The following is a 17,783-nucleotide window of genomic DNA, read 5'->3' as shown; positions in this document are numbered from 1 at the left end:
ATATTTTTAAAACCACTAAATCAATCAAGATATGCAACTATCGCTTCCTTTATTGTAAGTCATAAAATAGCGGTAAAATGTAAACCTTTTTCAGACGGTGAACTCATTAAAAGTGTAACACGCATGACACGTGTAGGTCCATATAATATAATATAATTTTGGTCGATCGCGACAACCTAGAAAAACTCGGAGGTCGATCACAAGTCTATTAAAGTTAGCCACCCCTGATATAGAGTGAGCGAGAAAGGAATCAAAGTAGTAAAATGTATACAGTTCCTTATGCGGGCTCCTTCACTACTTTATGTTAGTTCTCTCTCTACAGTTATAATACTATGGTTATATTATATTGAACTTAAAACTAACTTAAAATAACTGTGTTTGTATAGTTTTAGAATTTTTTGGATACAATATGAGCTACTTACATGGAACACTGTTTTAAATTTTAAATTCTTAGCTATTAAAATAGAACATTTTATACAATTTTAACTACAAAATAATTTTCAATTTGATACATTTTGTCAACATTTGAACTTTAATAATGCTTTTATAAGCTTTTATAACATTTAAAGAAAAAAAACTAAAAAAATTGAAATTTGAAATTGCCCGTAAACAGCTCAAAACGAGTGAAAATATTTTGAAAATTTTATCAAATAGGTATAGGAATTTATAAATTAAACACATGGTGTAGATTTCAAGTATCTACAGTTATTTCTTTTTGAATTACAACAAAATAAGAAAATTGCTACATGAGAAATCGAGTGAATATCCCATGAAAAAATTTTGTAAAAGTTCAAACACTCATAAAAATTTAATTTTACTTTCCGGTAGACATTTTTTTTGTTGATAAGATAAACAAACTATATGTCTTGTATTAAATTATAAAATCTTAGATTTACAAAGAAATTTTTTATGAATAATATTTTTCAACTACCATTGTTACAATATATCAGGAGCCTTATATTACATTTAAAAAATTTTTTATCCAACGAATAAAATTTTGTCAATAAAATTATGGAAATAAAACTAAAAAAATTTAAAACTGAAAATGTCCGCAAACTGCTCAAAACGAGTCAAAATATTTTGAAAATTTTATCAAATAGGTATAGGAATTTATAAAATAAAAATATGGTGTACATTTCAAGTATCTACAGTTATTTGTTTTTGAATTACAACATAATATGTAAATCACTACAAGAGAAATTGAGTAAATATCCAATATTGTAGAAATTTGAACTTCAAATGCTCATAAAAGTTTGATTTGAATTTTGACTTTCCGGTAAACATTTTTTTTTTCTGATAAATTTAGGCAAACTGATGAGGAATCTTGTATTAATTTTTCAGATCTTAGATTTAAAAAGAAAAATTTTCATTAATTTCTAACACAAAATAATTTGCAAATATTCGTGATTTTTAATTATTTTGTCAAAATTTGAAGGAACTTTAAATGCTTATAAAAAAAAAATTGTGACTGTATTTTTAATATTTTTCAACTACCATTGTAACAATGTATTAGGAACCTTGTATTACATTTTCAAGCTTTTTTACCTAACAAATAAAATTTTATGTACGGTCATTATTTAGAGGTACACCAAAAACCAAAATCGATTTTGCGTAAAAATTCTCGTTTTTCCTTGTTTTCCCGGTGCTTTTGAAAACTAGGTACTGTGGATTTCATATGTTGACACCTCCCCCCCCAAATATTTTTTGTTAAAAACCAAACTTAACTCAATAACATCTGAGTGGTTACAATCTTTTTTTTATTTATTCAAAAACTACCTACCTACTAATATATTTTTAAAGTTACTTTTAACCCCTTACCTATTTGGATTAAGCAAAATATATCTAGCATAAACGAAATCTATCTATATCTTCAGGTAATCAATAAGTCTGTATCACTCCTGTAGTTATAAATATATATATATTAGTCATTTTAATTACACATTTACGCGTATTATATAGGTAATACAAGTTATTGAGCGATTTCACGTACCTATGATGGTATTGTGTACCAATTTTGTTTTATAGGTAGCTTTAGTTTCATGACTAAACAATAAATTCTAACTTCTAAGTATTAAGTATGTTCGGTTATTTAGGTACATCAATATTATTTTATTTTTTATCGGACTGTTAACACCTGCCCTGCTTCGAGTTTATTTTTTATTTTTTACCTAAAACGCCATACGGGCGTTTAACAATACAGTACATAATATTAATAAATGTATTATGTACACAGTAACTTATTTATAGATAAATATAATAACGACAGTGAATATTTAATAAATTAACAAAAGTGTGCGTGTAACGATTACGCGTGGAAGAAGTGAAGTGATAGAATATAAGGTTTGTATAGGAATAAAATAAAAATATAAAATATAGACATGGTCTGAACAAAACCGAACAACGTATTGACAGTCGTGACCAAAATACCAAATACTAATAAGTAATAATTAAGTAATAAGTATAATTTTTTTTTTTTTTAATTTTATTTTAAAGTATAAATAAGATATATGATTTACATAATATTATTAAAATATTTACAATAAAGTGTCTACCTCCTTTAAGTGCAATACTTAATAAATCACAATACCTATAATTAATACCAATAATATATTATTATTTGCCAACCAACTTCTCAAGTGCTGTTATTATAATTTAATAACGAATATCATAATTCCGTGGGCCGTGGCTATATTTACCAGTTTTTCTAAAATCGCAAAATCGTAACTTATATTTTATTTTATTTCTTTACGGCCCCTATGACATACATTATATTTTAAACTTTTTAGTTAGGTAACTTATATCCGTTGATATATGGTAAATAAATAGGTACCTAATTAATTTCGCACTGTCTTAGTTCTTGTAGTTTCTTAGAAAAATGGAACTACTGTACATTAATAGACCGAGTTTGGTCTAAAACAAATGTTGTGCATTCGTGTTAGGAATTTATATCAAATACTTAAAATAAATCATTTTTTTAAGAAGTACATTTTTTTTCGGCTTAGTAATTTTTGGAATGGCTCATCAGCTTTTAAAAGTTATGTTGTTTCTAGACTACTGAACACCTGTATTAACTTGAATAATAACGGTTATTAAAACCCGAATGTTTGTTTACATTTTTTATTCCGGTGTTTGGACACTTAACTACATCCAGCAACCGAAACCCAAAAAATTATTTGGGTTCTAAAATATGCACGATATTATAATAAAGTCTTAAAACATTATTTTTAAAAGAGCTTCTTCTTTCTTCTTTCTTTCTGGGCTTTTACAGGCCTTTAAGGCCCATCGCCGCAACAACATATTGTTTCCATTTTAAAAGAGCTATATCAAAGAATTTATGAAATACTTTAGTATTTAGGTATCCCAAATCATTGCATTAAAAGAATTTAAACAAATTCATCTGTTCATTACTAAACACAATTACTTTAGTTTATATTTATGAAATGGAGTTAAGTTAAAGAAACATAATTATTCATTCACCAAGGTATGTAATATTAAAGCCCTATTACTATTAACCCTCCCAATATAATTGTTCTTAAAGCAAACAATTGTAGTAGCCAGTATAGTTACCTATTTATAATTACTATAGTCTGTAGACATTGGTCTCATTCTCATAGTTTCTATAATAGATAGGTAGTTTAGTAGTTTCCTATATATGTTTAATAATATTATATACACTGCGATATTTGCTTCGACTTTTAAGTGGCTATATAGTGTATACTAAGGTATTTCGAGCCTAATAAATAACCGAACGATCGGCTGGATACATTCATTATAGTTTGTTATTAACACAGATATATACTAATACAGATATTAGTATATATCTGTGGTTATTAATGACATTTAAATTACTAACATTTAGAATATTTTACACCATTAAGAACGTTATACCATTTCCTAAATATTTGCATGTATAAAATAATTAATGAATAATATTTTTTAACTTTTGTATGCATAAAAATGTGCATATTCTACGTTTTTTGCAATAAAATCCTTGCCGTATTAATAAAAATTGTCCTTCAAATATTTTTTTAGAAAAATTACAGTGAAACCCCTTATTAACACTGATGAGTAATGAGTAATGATAAAACATAATAATAACTATACTAAAATATATCTACAAGTATACACACATTTTTACAATATTAAAGACATTAAACATAAATCATAACTATAGCGTAAAAGTTATAATAGACATGTATGCACCTATACTCACAAAGGTATTATTGTAATGTTCTTGAATCCTTGTATAGGTAATACAATATTATATTGGACAGAATATTTTTAGATGGACTACAGGCCGCATGACTTCATGGACCATCGTATACACGTAATTTTTTTAAAGCATGATGATAATATACAATTGATACGCCTTATATATTGAACAATGATTTATTTTTGCTTAAAATGTGTAAATGTAAATTCTAATTTATTACTTATTTTCAATCTATATAGATAAGAATTTACCTATAAATAAATTTAAACACAACAATTAAAATTTAAATATCTATCTCTGCCGTTGATTTAACTTAAGTGAATGTATTATATATATAGGTAGGCTGTAGCTAACCACCAGGCACAGGGGAGCTGGGAGGTATATGTATGTATATGATATTATGTAATAATATTAATGGTGGGCATTAACTTGTTAAAAAGTTAAAACTAAGTAAAAAAGTTATTTTTTTTAACTTTTTTAACTTAACTAGATACCTAATTATTTTTGTTTTTAATTTATTCAGTTAAAATTGTTATTGTTGTAACTTATTATCTAATTATAATTAATTATCATTGTCGTGCAGTTAAGTTAATTTTCTTTTCGTGTCATGAGTAATCAACTAGACCAGCGTTTCCCAAACCATGGGTCGCGAAATTTTTTTAATGGGTCACGACTCGCGGTTACGATTACAGTTATTTTAGCCGTAAATTGAGAAATGCTTATGTTATATTTTATTTCATACTCTATATTTCTATAATCTATATTCTATACTGTATAATAATAATGTGAAGTCTAACTAGTATTGTAGAATAAATGACGTAAAATTATTACGATTATGGAGTATTTTTTATCTTATCGGTAATTGTGCTAATGACTAGTCACTAGTCGATGCGATCGGTATCGGTCGTTTGTCCATAATCCATAATCAAAGCTGGGCAAGTTAGTCATTTTTTTCAACTAGTTGAAGTTAAGTTACTTCAATAAAAAAACTAACTAAGTTAGAATATAAGTTAGTTTCTGAAACTGTAAAAATTTCTAACTTAGTTAGTTAGAAGTTAGTTTGGTGAAAATAGTAACTAAGTTAGAGTAGAAGTTAGAAGTTAGTTTATAAAAATTAAAAAAATTTTTTGTTAAAATGTAAATAATAAGTTAATATTTAATAATAATACATAATATAATTTATATGACTATATGCTAGTATATTTTATTCAAAATATTTGTTAAATTTTAACAGAAGTGACATTTCAAAAGTATCATCGGACATAGATCCACGCCTTTCATCGAACAATTGGCCTCCTGCACTAAAAAGTCTCTCGACGTGAGCACTAGAGGGAATACTTGTATTATACTTAATATATAATTTTTGTATTTCTTCAGAAAATGTGTTTAATGGTAGTTTAGGAGAAGAGTTTGAATATTCATTAAATAAATTTTGAAGTTTATCTGTTTCTGGATTTTCTAAAGCATCGAAATGTAAAAAATCATCATATGTGACTTCATTGGTTTTATCATTCATAATACATTCAGTATTTTCTGCAATTAGCTCAGACAATCTTGCTTTTAAACATTCTTTCAACTCATTGACCATTTCTACTTCAGCCCAATTCCACTTAAACTTTGGTTCTAAAGTAGCAGCTAATTTCATGTCTGAAGATTCAAAATTTGTATCAAACCTATAAATGAAATATTTTATAAATTATATTTAAAATTAATAAAATTTCATTAATCAATTTCAAAATCATTAATCACCGTTTTTTTAATCCACTGATCAGCACTTCAACTAATGGCTTGCAATATTTTAGGTTTCCATGCAATATAAGTTGATTTAATGATTTTTTTACAGCTGTTAATGTAGGGAGAAGATAACCAATAGAAATATATTTTTCTCCTTGCAGTATATCTAAAGCTTTTGCAATAGGTTTCATAACCTAGAAAAATTAAAGATCAAAATATAATAGTTTATTTATCAAAGCATATTGAGATTGTCTATTGGTTAAATCATTACTGCTTTAGGGGTTAATAATACTATCAACATTTATATTATAATTAAAAGTTACTTTGCAATATTCAGTCAAAAAATCTGTTTCTTGTGGTTTACTTAGGCAAGGCAACTGAATATCAGTACAAATATTCTCTACTTCATCAAAGTGGCTTATAATAAAACTCAAAGAGTCATACAAAGCATTCCAACTACAAAAACAAAAAGAATAACTAATAGGCATATTCAAAATAAAGATATTAATTATATAGATGTATACTATGATAGTTAGTCATTTTAAATACCGTGTATCATTTGGTGTGATTAAATATCGACCTAGATGATTTTTAATTTTATCTGCCACCAATGTACTCATATTTTGTTTATTGAAAAGTGCATTACACTTTCCAAAAGCCCTTCTACTTAATGTTTTATATGGTCCATCTTTGATTTGTAATTTATTCACATCATTCGTGGCCAGCAAATTGAATGTATGCGAAGCACAGCGCAGTTGTTTAGGCAGCCTAAAATGTCTTTCTTCCCCTTCACTTAAAATTTCAAAAATATCCGTTGAATATATAAGTGAATCATTTTCTGGAGTTTCTATTTCATCTTCAGTAGTGCTATAAAGTCTAATGAAAAAATTGTAATTGTAATTATGATATAAGTAAGTAGGCATGTAAAAAGAAAAATACTACTTTAAGTAGGTATGAGTAAAACAATTGTCTCACAATACAATATTTAGAAGATGTCAGTTCACTATTTGTTTAAAAATTAAAATACCAAATAATACAAATGGTTAGCCGATTCTCTTCTTTTATTCTTTTAATAATAAATATTTATTATACCTGAATGCCTTAGCAAAGTTTGATGCATTATCTGTAACCATATAGGTTACTTTTGTATTTATTTTGTATTCATTCAACACAAGTTCAATCATATCAGCTAGAACATCATATGTATGTTTACCAATTATACGCCTACAAGCAATGGCATTCGACTTGCGTTCAAAGGTGAATGGATCAATCCAGTGTGCAGTAAAGCCCATATAAGACCTACCAAATAATGAAATAAAATAAATTACAAGCATTAGAAGTGTGTAAGTAACAATGATTTGTGAATAGTTTGAATAGATTGTGATTAATTTAAAATATATATATATTATAATACGAAGGTACCTAAGTAGTTGAAAAAAGACATGATGATAGGACTGGTAGGTAGGTATTATTAAAAAGTAATTTTATTTAAAACTGTTGCATTAATATAGTAAAAACTAGAGAAAAAGCTGATAAATCAAACAGGAAATATTTTTATATGTACTAAAACATTTACCTTCTGAATGCAGTCCAGCAATCTGCAGTAACACATACATATTCCAAATCATTAAACTTTTTGATAATTGAATTTTTCATTTCTTCAAAACTTGAATTAATATTTCTCATCAATGTTCTTCTAGATACTGGTACCATTTGTGCCACAGTATTAGTATATTTGAGGAATGCAGGATGTTCAATGAATGAAAAAGGGGACACCGTACTAATTATTAATTCCATGTTGGCTCTATCAAAAGTAGCTTGAGACAACTTAGTTTTTTGTTTTTTAAATTCATGTAAATTTAATTGTTTCAATGTACTCGGTTTATCTTGATTAAGTGATCTTTTTTTAACCATATCATTAAACTTATCTAACATAGATTTATGTGTACTCTAAAAAAATCAAACAATGACAAGTATAAATATATAATCTATAATTATTAATTAGTAATTTTTCAGATTTAACCATTAACAAAAATAATAAAGAACCACCTTTTATTTTAATGGCTAAATAGCTTAGGCCATATCTAGTCATAGTAACTAATTTGCTGGTAGGCGGGTGATTATTTATTCATTTTTCAAGTATATGTTATTAATTTTTTTAAATAATAATCAGCAAATGTATACTTTAATTGGACAAATAATAACCATACAACCATGCCAGTAAGTAGAAGAAAAAAATTTATTTATTAAAAATAATTAAATATATTCCAAGATTAAATTTACCTTAATATGTGCTCTCAAGTTTGAATACGATGTACTTGAAGTGGATAATGTTTTATGTTTAGGTTTACATAATACACATTTAAATTCAATATTTTTATCCTCAATCTTTCCTTGTTGTTCAAAAAACTGTTGTAACTGTGGCCATTTTAAATTATAATTACTATCGGCAACAGCCGAATCAGCAACGATAACACTCATTTCAATTTTATAATGAACAATTTGCACAACAACGAAAGTAGGCACGAGACGTATTGGTACTGAAAACTGTTTAAAAAAAGAAAACAACAACAGGCAACAGCGCGTATGAATCACGATCGTAAAGTGTCACAAAAGTGTCTTGGTTCTCAGTCGTCATGTGCATGTGTGTAGGATTCTAGAATAATCGCGCGTCGCGACAGTCGTAAATATTATTTGATATTATACGATTTATACGATATTGTGTCTATACTAATTGGTTAAGCCACCCGTATAGATACTATTTATATCTAGACATCTAGTAGATATCTACATTCTACAGACTACGCGGAAAAACCGTGGTTTCTGTGCGTACATTATTATAAATAGTAAATACTAATATTTAATAATATTATATTATATGAGCCAATAATCTATATAACCTAGCCGTAATGTTATGATTAATGAACAGCTTTTGGAATTTTGGAATGAAAAAAAAATTATAATAATAACTAGTTACTTTTTTTTCTAACGAGTTAGATAAGACTATTTTACACATTAAATTCAACTAGTTAAGTTACAAAGTTAATATGATTTAAAACTAACTAGTTAAGTTAGAAAGTTACTTAAAAAGTAACTTTCTAACTTAATTTTAACTTTCTAACTAGTTAGTGCCCAGCTTTGTCCATAATATGCAGTTGAGCAACGAGAGGTACATCGAGACTAAGAAAAGTTTAAGTTTACGATTAAACACACATTTTTAACTATTTTAACAAATTTTTACCTAATGGATAAATTTATGATTCGTCAAACTACAGGCAGTGGTACTAGCCAACCAGTTCCATCAGGCAGTTCAGTACAAAACAAGAAAACATCAGGTAATCGTTATGAATCGGTTTCGACGTTATGAAAATAATAAAATGGTTCAACCACAATGCGTTGTATGTGATGGAGAAATTTTAGCCAATGAAAGTTTAAAACCCTCCAAATTAAAAAGACATCTTGATACCAAACACCCAAATGTAAAAAACAAACCTACCAAATATTTTGAACGCTTAAATGACCAGTTTAAAAGTAGTACAAATGCAATGAAGACCTATTGTCACGCTACAGTTTCTGCTGCGAAGGTTTTATATTTATTAGCATATAGGATTGCTAAAAATAATAAACCTCATACTATTGGTGAATATCTTATTCTGCCCGCTGTAATAGATATGTGTACAGAAATATTAGGAAAAGAAGCGGCAAATAAATTAAAAACAATACCAGCTTAAAATAATACTGTTCAGATACGTATTGTTGATATAAGCGAAATCATAAAACAACAATTATTAAACAGATTAAGCTCAAAGCCCATGAATCTATTTTCTATTCAATTAGATGAAAGTATAGACGTTCAAAATAAAGCTATATCATCTGTATTTATAAGGTATTATTATGACGAGAATATTCACGAAGATTTTTTGTACTGCAATAGCTCGAGCACAACGACGACCGGTGCAGATATTTATAGCTCTTTAGACAATTTTTTTTTGGAAAACAATATTCAGTGGACAAACTGTGTAGGTATAACTACTGATGGTGCGGTATCGATGACGGGTAAACATGTTGGTGTGGTACGACGTATAAAAGAAGTAGCCCCAGATGCCGAATGGACTCATTGTATGCTTCACAGAGAGGCACTTGTGTCAAAAAAAATGTCAACTGAATTAAATAAAGTTCTTAGTGAATCTGTTAAAATTTATAATTTTATTAAATCTGGAGCATTGAATGGTAGACTGTTTTACAAACTCAGTGAAGAAAATGAACAAAACGTTAAATCACTTTTACTTCATTCAGAAGTACGTTGGCTTTCTCGAGGAAAATACGTATTCAGACTATTAAAACTTCGTCACGAAGTCTTAGAATTTCTCAACAATAAAAATTCCTATTTTAAAAACTATTTTTGTGACAGTAAATGGCTAATAAAGTTGGCATATTTAGTAGATATTTTTACCATGCTTAATAATTTAAATTTGTCGATGCAAGGTAAAAATTTTGACATTTTTGAACAATCAAAAAAAATTGCTTCGTTCAAAAAAAAAAGTAGAAATAGGAAATATTGATATGTTTTTTTGTACTTAGCGAGTTTCTAGAAGAAGACAACTTAGCGAATGTCAATGATATCAAAACAATTATTTCATTGCATTTAAATCAAATATCAATTGCATTAAATAGTTATTTCCCAAAGATATTCGTGACGATTTTCAATGGATTGAAAATCCTTTTACTGTTTCTATTGAAGAGATGAACTTCAATACGCTTCTTGAAACTCAGATTATCGAACTTTCCTGTGATAAAACTTATGAAAATAAATTTAAAAATGAAACTCTTGTAGATTTTTGGTGTGCAGTATATAATGAATATCCAGAACTTTCAATTAATGCAATAAAAAAACTATTACTTTTCCCTACCACTTATTTGTGTGAAAAAGGATTTTCTACCATGGCTAATATTAAAACAAAACACAGAAACAGATTAGATGTCACACATGACATGCGCATCAGTTTGCGCATCCAGAATCAAAATTCACACTAAATTCAGCAATTTTCTATTATACTTTTATAATTTATTTTATTTATTTATTAAGTTATTATTATTCAGTATATTGTATTTTATAAAAACTCAATGATAAAATGGATTATAATAAAAATCTTATTTATTTACGCTTACTTTTTTTTTTTAGCAGGAGGTCGCGTACCCAATAAATATAAAATCTATGGGTTGCCATTGCAAAAAGGTTGGGAAACGCTGAACTAGACAATACTGACTCATTGACTCTTTTTTGATTTATTATTTGGTTATTTATTTTTGAATCATATATTATAATAATCTAATTTTTTATACAGCGTTAAACGTCTTAGTAAATTTTTGTGTATAACAAAATACTAAGGCAGTTTATGACTTAAAAATATTGTAACTTGAAAAAATTAACTTTTTTTTAACTGAGTTAAGTTAATTGTATTTTCCATCTTAACTTTAAACTTAACTAATTAATTTTTTTTTTGTTACATTTTAACTTAACTGGAGGCAATTTAATTAAATTAACTTAACTTGCCACACTTAATTATTTTCATTGACTTGCCCACCTTTGTGTAATATGTTATAATATGTACCTATATTATTGCACTTATTATATACTGCAGTATACCTAAAGTTCACTAATAAAATATTCGTTTAGGTACGTTATCTTATACAAATGTATTTTTATTTAAATAGTTTTATAATTATTTTATTATTTAAGATATAGGTAGGTATAGACTAAACATCGGAATTAAATACCTAAAAGTATTTTAAATAGTTTTCTTTCTGATGAAAACACTGCAATCCATATATAAACAATTATATACCATTTTACATCATGGAAACCATAGAAAAATGAGCATTTTTGAAGTACACGGAAAAAACAAAACAGTTGTTTGTACTATAAAAATAGTAGGATTTACTGAACATTATAATTTTGCTAAAGGGATAGCTATAAGATTAATCAGATTTACTAAAATATTATAGTCAAGTTATTATAGTTATTCGAACTGAAATATGCTATTTTAACTATATTTTTTCGTTAATTCAAACATTAAAAACTGCATTAACTATAAAATATAGTAAGCCTAACCATAACTAATAACTATATTTATATAGTAATAATAAGATCATTTTAGTTATTTTACCTATTAAATAGTTGTATTTACTTTAACTTGTTTATCTATAATATTATAGTAATTTCTTTTTCGGTGTATACTTGTTCTTAGGACTTACCACGATTTCGCCGGCAGCATGTTCGTGCACTGTGCACAGATATCACCAACATGAAAATAGACCCTTGTTTACCCGTATTCAGACGTTAATTTAAACGTTTACTGCCACATAGGCGGGGTGTGCTAGCGGGGTCGGCTTGTTTACCATTAGCTATTTCATTTTTTCGGTAAACGGTTTTCAAAAATATTAAAATTTGTTTTTTTTACATCAAAAATTTTAACATTATTAATTTACTATGAATGAAATGAACAAGAATATTAAAAGAAATTTCAGTCCAGCAAATACCAGTATAACATCTAATTTTAGTAAAAAAACTAGAAATAATGAATATGATGAATATTTAATGTGGTGACTCATATCAATATAATTGCTCTACAATTTCAAATGTAGTAGTACTATATAGTACATGTTCAGAGTTTCAGACTTTTCAGTGAATTAATGTTATTGTTTTATTCATTCAAACTTAGTTTGAAAATGTTCCTCATACAGTCATACTGCTATTACATCTCTCCCATATTGTGAAGATTTTTTTCCAAACACCGAAATCCTCGGACAATTATTAGTTACGCTCCCAGTATCGACAATTCGACAACAACTGCTGAGAGGATATTCTCTAACTTAAGGAGATTAAAAAATTACACGCACACAACAATGAATGAGTCTATAGGTTGCAGAATGGCTTACCTCTATTAAATGTTCATACACACAAACATATAGATATTGACTTAGTTGTTAACGAATTTGCTAGAAAAAAAGAGGAGAATGCATTAAGAGGACTGGTCAATCTAAATTATAAATGTAAATACATTTTAAAATTTATACATTGTATTATGTATCTACGTATTTAAAAAAATATATTATTTATTGTTTTGATATAATTATTGAATTATGTATCTTAATTAAAAATTTATTATAAGTCCAACTCTTTATGTAATATCCAAAACAAATGCACATTGCAAGACTGATTTTCCTAGCCGTTTAAGCTTCAAATTATGAATTTTTTTTTCATAATAACTAATAAGTACCTTAGGACCATTATAAATATACAAATATAATGTACTATTGTACATTTATTTTGTGCATAAATTTGAGAGACCTATACAAATATTTGGGAGGAGGCTAAGGTCTATCTCCTTAAGCTCAAGCTCCCACATAGTTAAACCTATATATGCTGATATTATTTTATTATTTTGTTTTTTGGTTTCATATTTTGTAACTATTTAAATATCTTTATATTTATCTGAGTGGTATTATGTGAATTTTGTGTATCGGTTACAACTTACAATATAGGTATCTGATATCTATATATATATTTATATGGGTATGCATGTCAATTTTGCTCTATGGCAATATAAATCAATTAAAAACTTCCATATTATGTATTTAAAAACAAATGACAGTTTTTGGTTAAAATGAAAATTAGTTAAACTGGTTTTTTCCTATTACTTACTTATTATTTTAAATGGTGCACAATTATTAAAGAAATTTACAAATTATCCAATAGTAAGTAGTATACGGTATTGTAGTACAAAAATGTATTGCGGCTCGTAAAATAATGGTTGTACACTTGTTCATATAGATGTAAGATGTTGTTGTATAGGTCATTTTTTTTTATTTTGTGTATAATATATATTAGAAAAAATAATGCATTATCTATATGTTTAATCAAAGGTTTTTTTTTCAATGTGTATACACGTCATTTCCGGCAAAGTATGTTTATGCTCAAAATCAACAAAAAATTATCACATTTTTCATTTGAAATAAAAAAAAATTATACATACCTATATTATATAAGATAAAGTCTGATAAAATGTGTGGCTGTGCCGGTAAAAAATTCATCTCTCGAGTCACTGTTGAATAATTCACGTTAATGATGAATATAATAAATACCTACATAATAATGTTATGTATTTATAAACTGATTTTGACAACTCGAATTATCTAATTGTCTCTGTATTACTTATCTTTTTAGACATTTTTTAAACTAGCATGTTTACTTTTAACAATTCAACTTGTTTATTATTTTAATTTTGGGCATTCGGTTATAACATACTATAAATACATATATTTCAAAGAATAGTTACTCTTCAGTCTTCAGCGAAAGGGCGTTTTACCAAACAAATATTATAGTGAATGGATTTTTTTTTATAATGTAGAGGCCTGCTCAGTGCTCGTATGTTTTTAATAAGGGGCAATATTTAGGCAATATGCAATTTTGTCGCCATCGAACAAGGCATTAGTGCTAAACAATCCGTGGTATACACAGTACACACAGCTTAAGTGTTGAAGTTTTGACCGTTGAAAGTAACACTGTGACTCGGTAGATTAGTTGTAGATTTCCCAAACGTAGGTTGTTAGGCAGGTCCGAGTTCGAATCTGTCGTAGGTACGCTCTCCGGGCGGAGACTGACTGTGCCGTATGGATTAGCACAGCCGCCCGTCTCCCGAGTTTTTTCGATTTTTTTTCATATAATTATATATACACTACAGGTACATGTATTGTATTGGTTAATATATTATGTATCTATATATGTTATTCATTTTATTAGGAATTATAATTGCACATTTCTCAAAATGTTCATTGTTATACATCATACGATAAATACATATTATATTAATTGTTTGTATGTATATTGTGTGATAGGGTTTTCCCTTATATCCGCTCGACGTGTCGGGTCTGCAATCCACCATAGATGGATTGCCTACCTGACGTAGGTGGATAACTTGAAAGTTAATCGACTTTGACTTGAGATGACTGACTTGCTAGACACTCCAACACAGTTTTCGACATGACACTTTTTACATAAGAAAAATTTACTGTTGACAAGTCACCAACAAAAGATAACAATGAAATGTAGGTATATTTGAGCACTAAGCTGGGCCCCTAACGAAAAAATTAATAATAAATAATAGGTACCTACCTACCTAATATATAATATTATTATGAACATACAATTTTTTTACTGAGATGACAACAATTCAAATTTAAAGTATTAGTTATCAAAAAAAGTAAATTGACAATAAAAAGTGTATTTTCTTTTTTTGTATAGATACGAATTTATCTAGATGGATGAATTTTTTATCTTAGATAGTTATTTAGATAAAACTCAACTATTTATCTAGATAAGATAAAAGATAGGTAACTAAATAATTATCTAGATAAGTCTCAACACTGGCACAACTAGATAAATGTCAAGACTTAACACTCAAGTGTCGAGACTGTTAACACCGTAACACATAATATTGTATATTGTTAATTGATAGGTAATATTTAATATTATACATATATGCAGGTGCCAGTGGAAATTCCCATTTATGATATATCCATCATAATGTAATTACAAAACATATATATTGTTAAACATTATTTTCACATTGATTTAACATAAGTCCCTGTTAAAATAATAATAATAGGTACGAGTGGACTGTTGATTGTTGTATATAGAACACTATTCCACAGAATAAGACAATTCTAAATAATGACTATTCTTGGCCTCCATTAATCCATGGTAATGATTTTATAATATTATTAAATCAATAACTCGTAGTGTAATATAGGTGATCCATAGGCAAATAACAATAACTATTAAAATAACAGTATAGGTAATTATAGCATAACCATTTCATTTTAATGTAGATGTTTATAAAAAAAATATAGGTAATAATAATAATAATAATAATAATTATAAAATGTGAGAAAATACTAAAAACCAATTTTTATTATGGGAGCTCCGATAAATCGGGGGCCCCAAAGTTTCACTTTGCTAACTTACCCGCTAGTTGCGCCACGGCCTTCTCTGTTGCACGGATACACACGCATGCTCTTGAGTGGAATAGTGGATTATTTTTTTCTTCATTTTTTTTAACGTCGTTATTCGTGCGCGCCATCATCACACGTCGATTGCCAATAATATTTTTATCGTTGAACATTATTTTCCTCGCGAGCTGTTTACTTATACAGGTAGACAGCACTCTTCTGTAGTATTAGTCACGTTTAGAGCGGACAGCTACGTTGTCGGACCTAACGGGGAAATGTACGAACCACCTAGCCTGCTGAAAACGGCGCACTACGCTTGCAACATGAACGAGCGTAAAAAGTTCGACTTGCTGGAAACACCGGACGCGGGTTTGCGAAGTTGTTGCGTGTTACTGTTAGAATTTTTAAAAATCGACAAAAACCAAAACGAGGCAGATCGCAATTCCGCACCGATTACCACAGGTTTAATTACATACGCGAAACAGCAGTGTTTCACATGCACATCGATTGCATGAAACTCGCTCACGAAGTCGGCGTCCCTTGAGACAGTGAGTCAAGATTGGTCGGCAGGACAGTGTGCGACATGGCTGTGGAAACGGGCAATATGGAGGGTCTAAAATACGTCTTCGAGAACGGGTGCCCTTCAGTGGCGTAATTAGGAATTTGGTTTGGGGGGGGGGGGGGGATATAAGTTTTAGCAAACATGAATAATGGTCATTATAAATACTTTGATCAAAATGTTAACGGTAAAAAGAAAGTTTTGGGGGATCCATCCCCATAATCCCCCCCTAATTACGCCCCTGGTGCCCCTGGGGTCCAAATACGAGCACCTGGGCTGCAATGCGCGGTCTCCTGAACTGTCTGATTTATGCACGGGAAAATGGGTGCCTCTGGAACGAGAGGACATGCTTCAGGTCACCTTGACTGCTTGGTTTACGCATGGAAAAACGGGTGCCCGTGGGACAAGGAAAAGTGCAACAACCTACTACCTACCTGTAATAATACAAACATTTCTGTTATTAGTAGATTAGATAGGCATAATATTATATGACCTTAAATTGCTATTTGATATTAAAAATGTATACATGATAAATTATCAATTGGGGTGTGTTATTTATTTATTAATTTATTTATATGTGTTGGTATAGTTTAAATATTTAATAATCATGTACCTAAAGTAAAATAGGTTAGGTTATATTATACACTGTACATCAAGTTGAAAGTTCAATAAATTTGTTTATTAAAATTTAGGAAAATTGAAAGAACACATTACGCAGTCACTCTTAATGTGACCCACATACCTACTAATTAATAAAAGTATATTAACTTTTTTTAACCTGAGTTAAGTAAATATTTTTTTTCAAAATTAACTTTTAACTTGTCAATTTAAATTTATGATTTTTTAGATGTTACCTTTTAACTAAGGCTCTATAATATGTGAGTATGCGCATCCGCCATTTTTTTTGCAATAACATATTCTAGATAACAGTAAAATACCGCCAAAATCACAGAACAACATAATAATATGTACGCATTTAATTTTATCTGATTAATTTCTTTACGTCTTGACCATAGATAATATAAGAATGGATAGGACATGCCTATACCATAGTTAATATAAGAATGGATAGGACATAAGAACTTATCACATGAAACTTTAGTGATACTATTTTTAAGGTTATATGGGGCAAATATTGATATGATAATTGATAGATAATAATTAATATTTTTAATATTTTAAATATTTAACAAAGTTTAGAGTAATTTTCCAGGCACAAGTGGTACAGCAATCAAAATACAAACTGACAAATATCTAAATATAACT

The 17,783-nt window shown here is 28.2% G+C and overlaps 2 protein-coding genes and 1 pseudogene across 2 annotated transcripts; 2 read left to right on the top strand and 1 right to left on the bottom strand.

The window, feature by feature from the left end:
- Positions 1-5,167: 5,167 nt before the first annotated feature.
- LOC132935198 (uncharacterized) lies at positions 5,168-9,238 on the bottom strand. The gene is made up of 7 exons (XM_061001674.1): positions 8,231-9,238; positions 7,524-7,897; positions 7,040-7,246; positions 6,497-6,823; positions 6,271-6,403; positions 5,963-6,141; positions 5,168-5,886 (listed from the first exon to the last, which is right to left on the bottom strand). The coding sequence occupies exons 1-7, from the start codon at positions 8,426-8,428 to the stop codon at positions 5,418-5,420; spliced, it is 1,887 nt and encodes a 628-aa protein (XP_060857657.1). The 5' UTR covers positions 8,429-9,238; the 3' UTR covers positions 5,168-5,417.
- A 10-nt stretch (positions 9,239-9,248) lies between these two features.
- Positions 9,249-17,699, top strand: LOC132949447 (uncharacterized; annotated as a pseudogene).
- Positions 9,997-10,981, top strand: LOC132949455 (SCAN domain-containing protein 3-like). Its single transcript, XM_061020358.1, has 2 exons — positions 9,997-10,245; positions 10,622-10,981. The coding sequence occupies exons 1-2, from the start codon at positions 9,997-9,999 to the stop codon at positions 10,979-10,981; spliced, it is 609 nt and encodes a 202-aa protein (XP_060876341.1).
- Positions 17,700-17,783: the final 84 nt, after the last annotated feature.

Source organism: Metopolophium dirhodum, chromosome 1 (assembly GCF_019925205.1).
Source record: "Metopolophium dirhodum isolate CAU chromosome 1, ASM1992520v1, whole genome shotgun sequence".
Lineage (NCBI taxonomy): Eukaryota > Metazoa > Arthropoda > Insecta > Hemiptera > Aphididae > Metopolophium > Metopolophium dirhodum.
The sequence above is the reverse complement of the archived record's forward strand: the minus strand, read 5'-3'. Positions and strand labels throughout refer to the sequence as shown.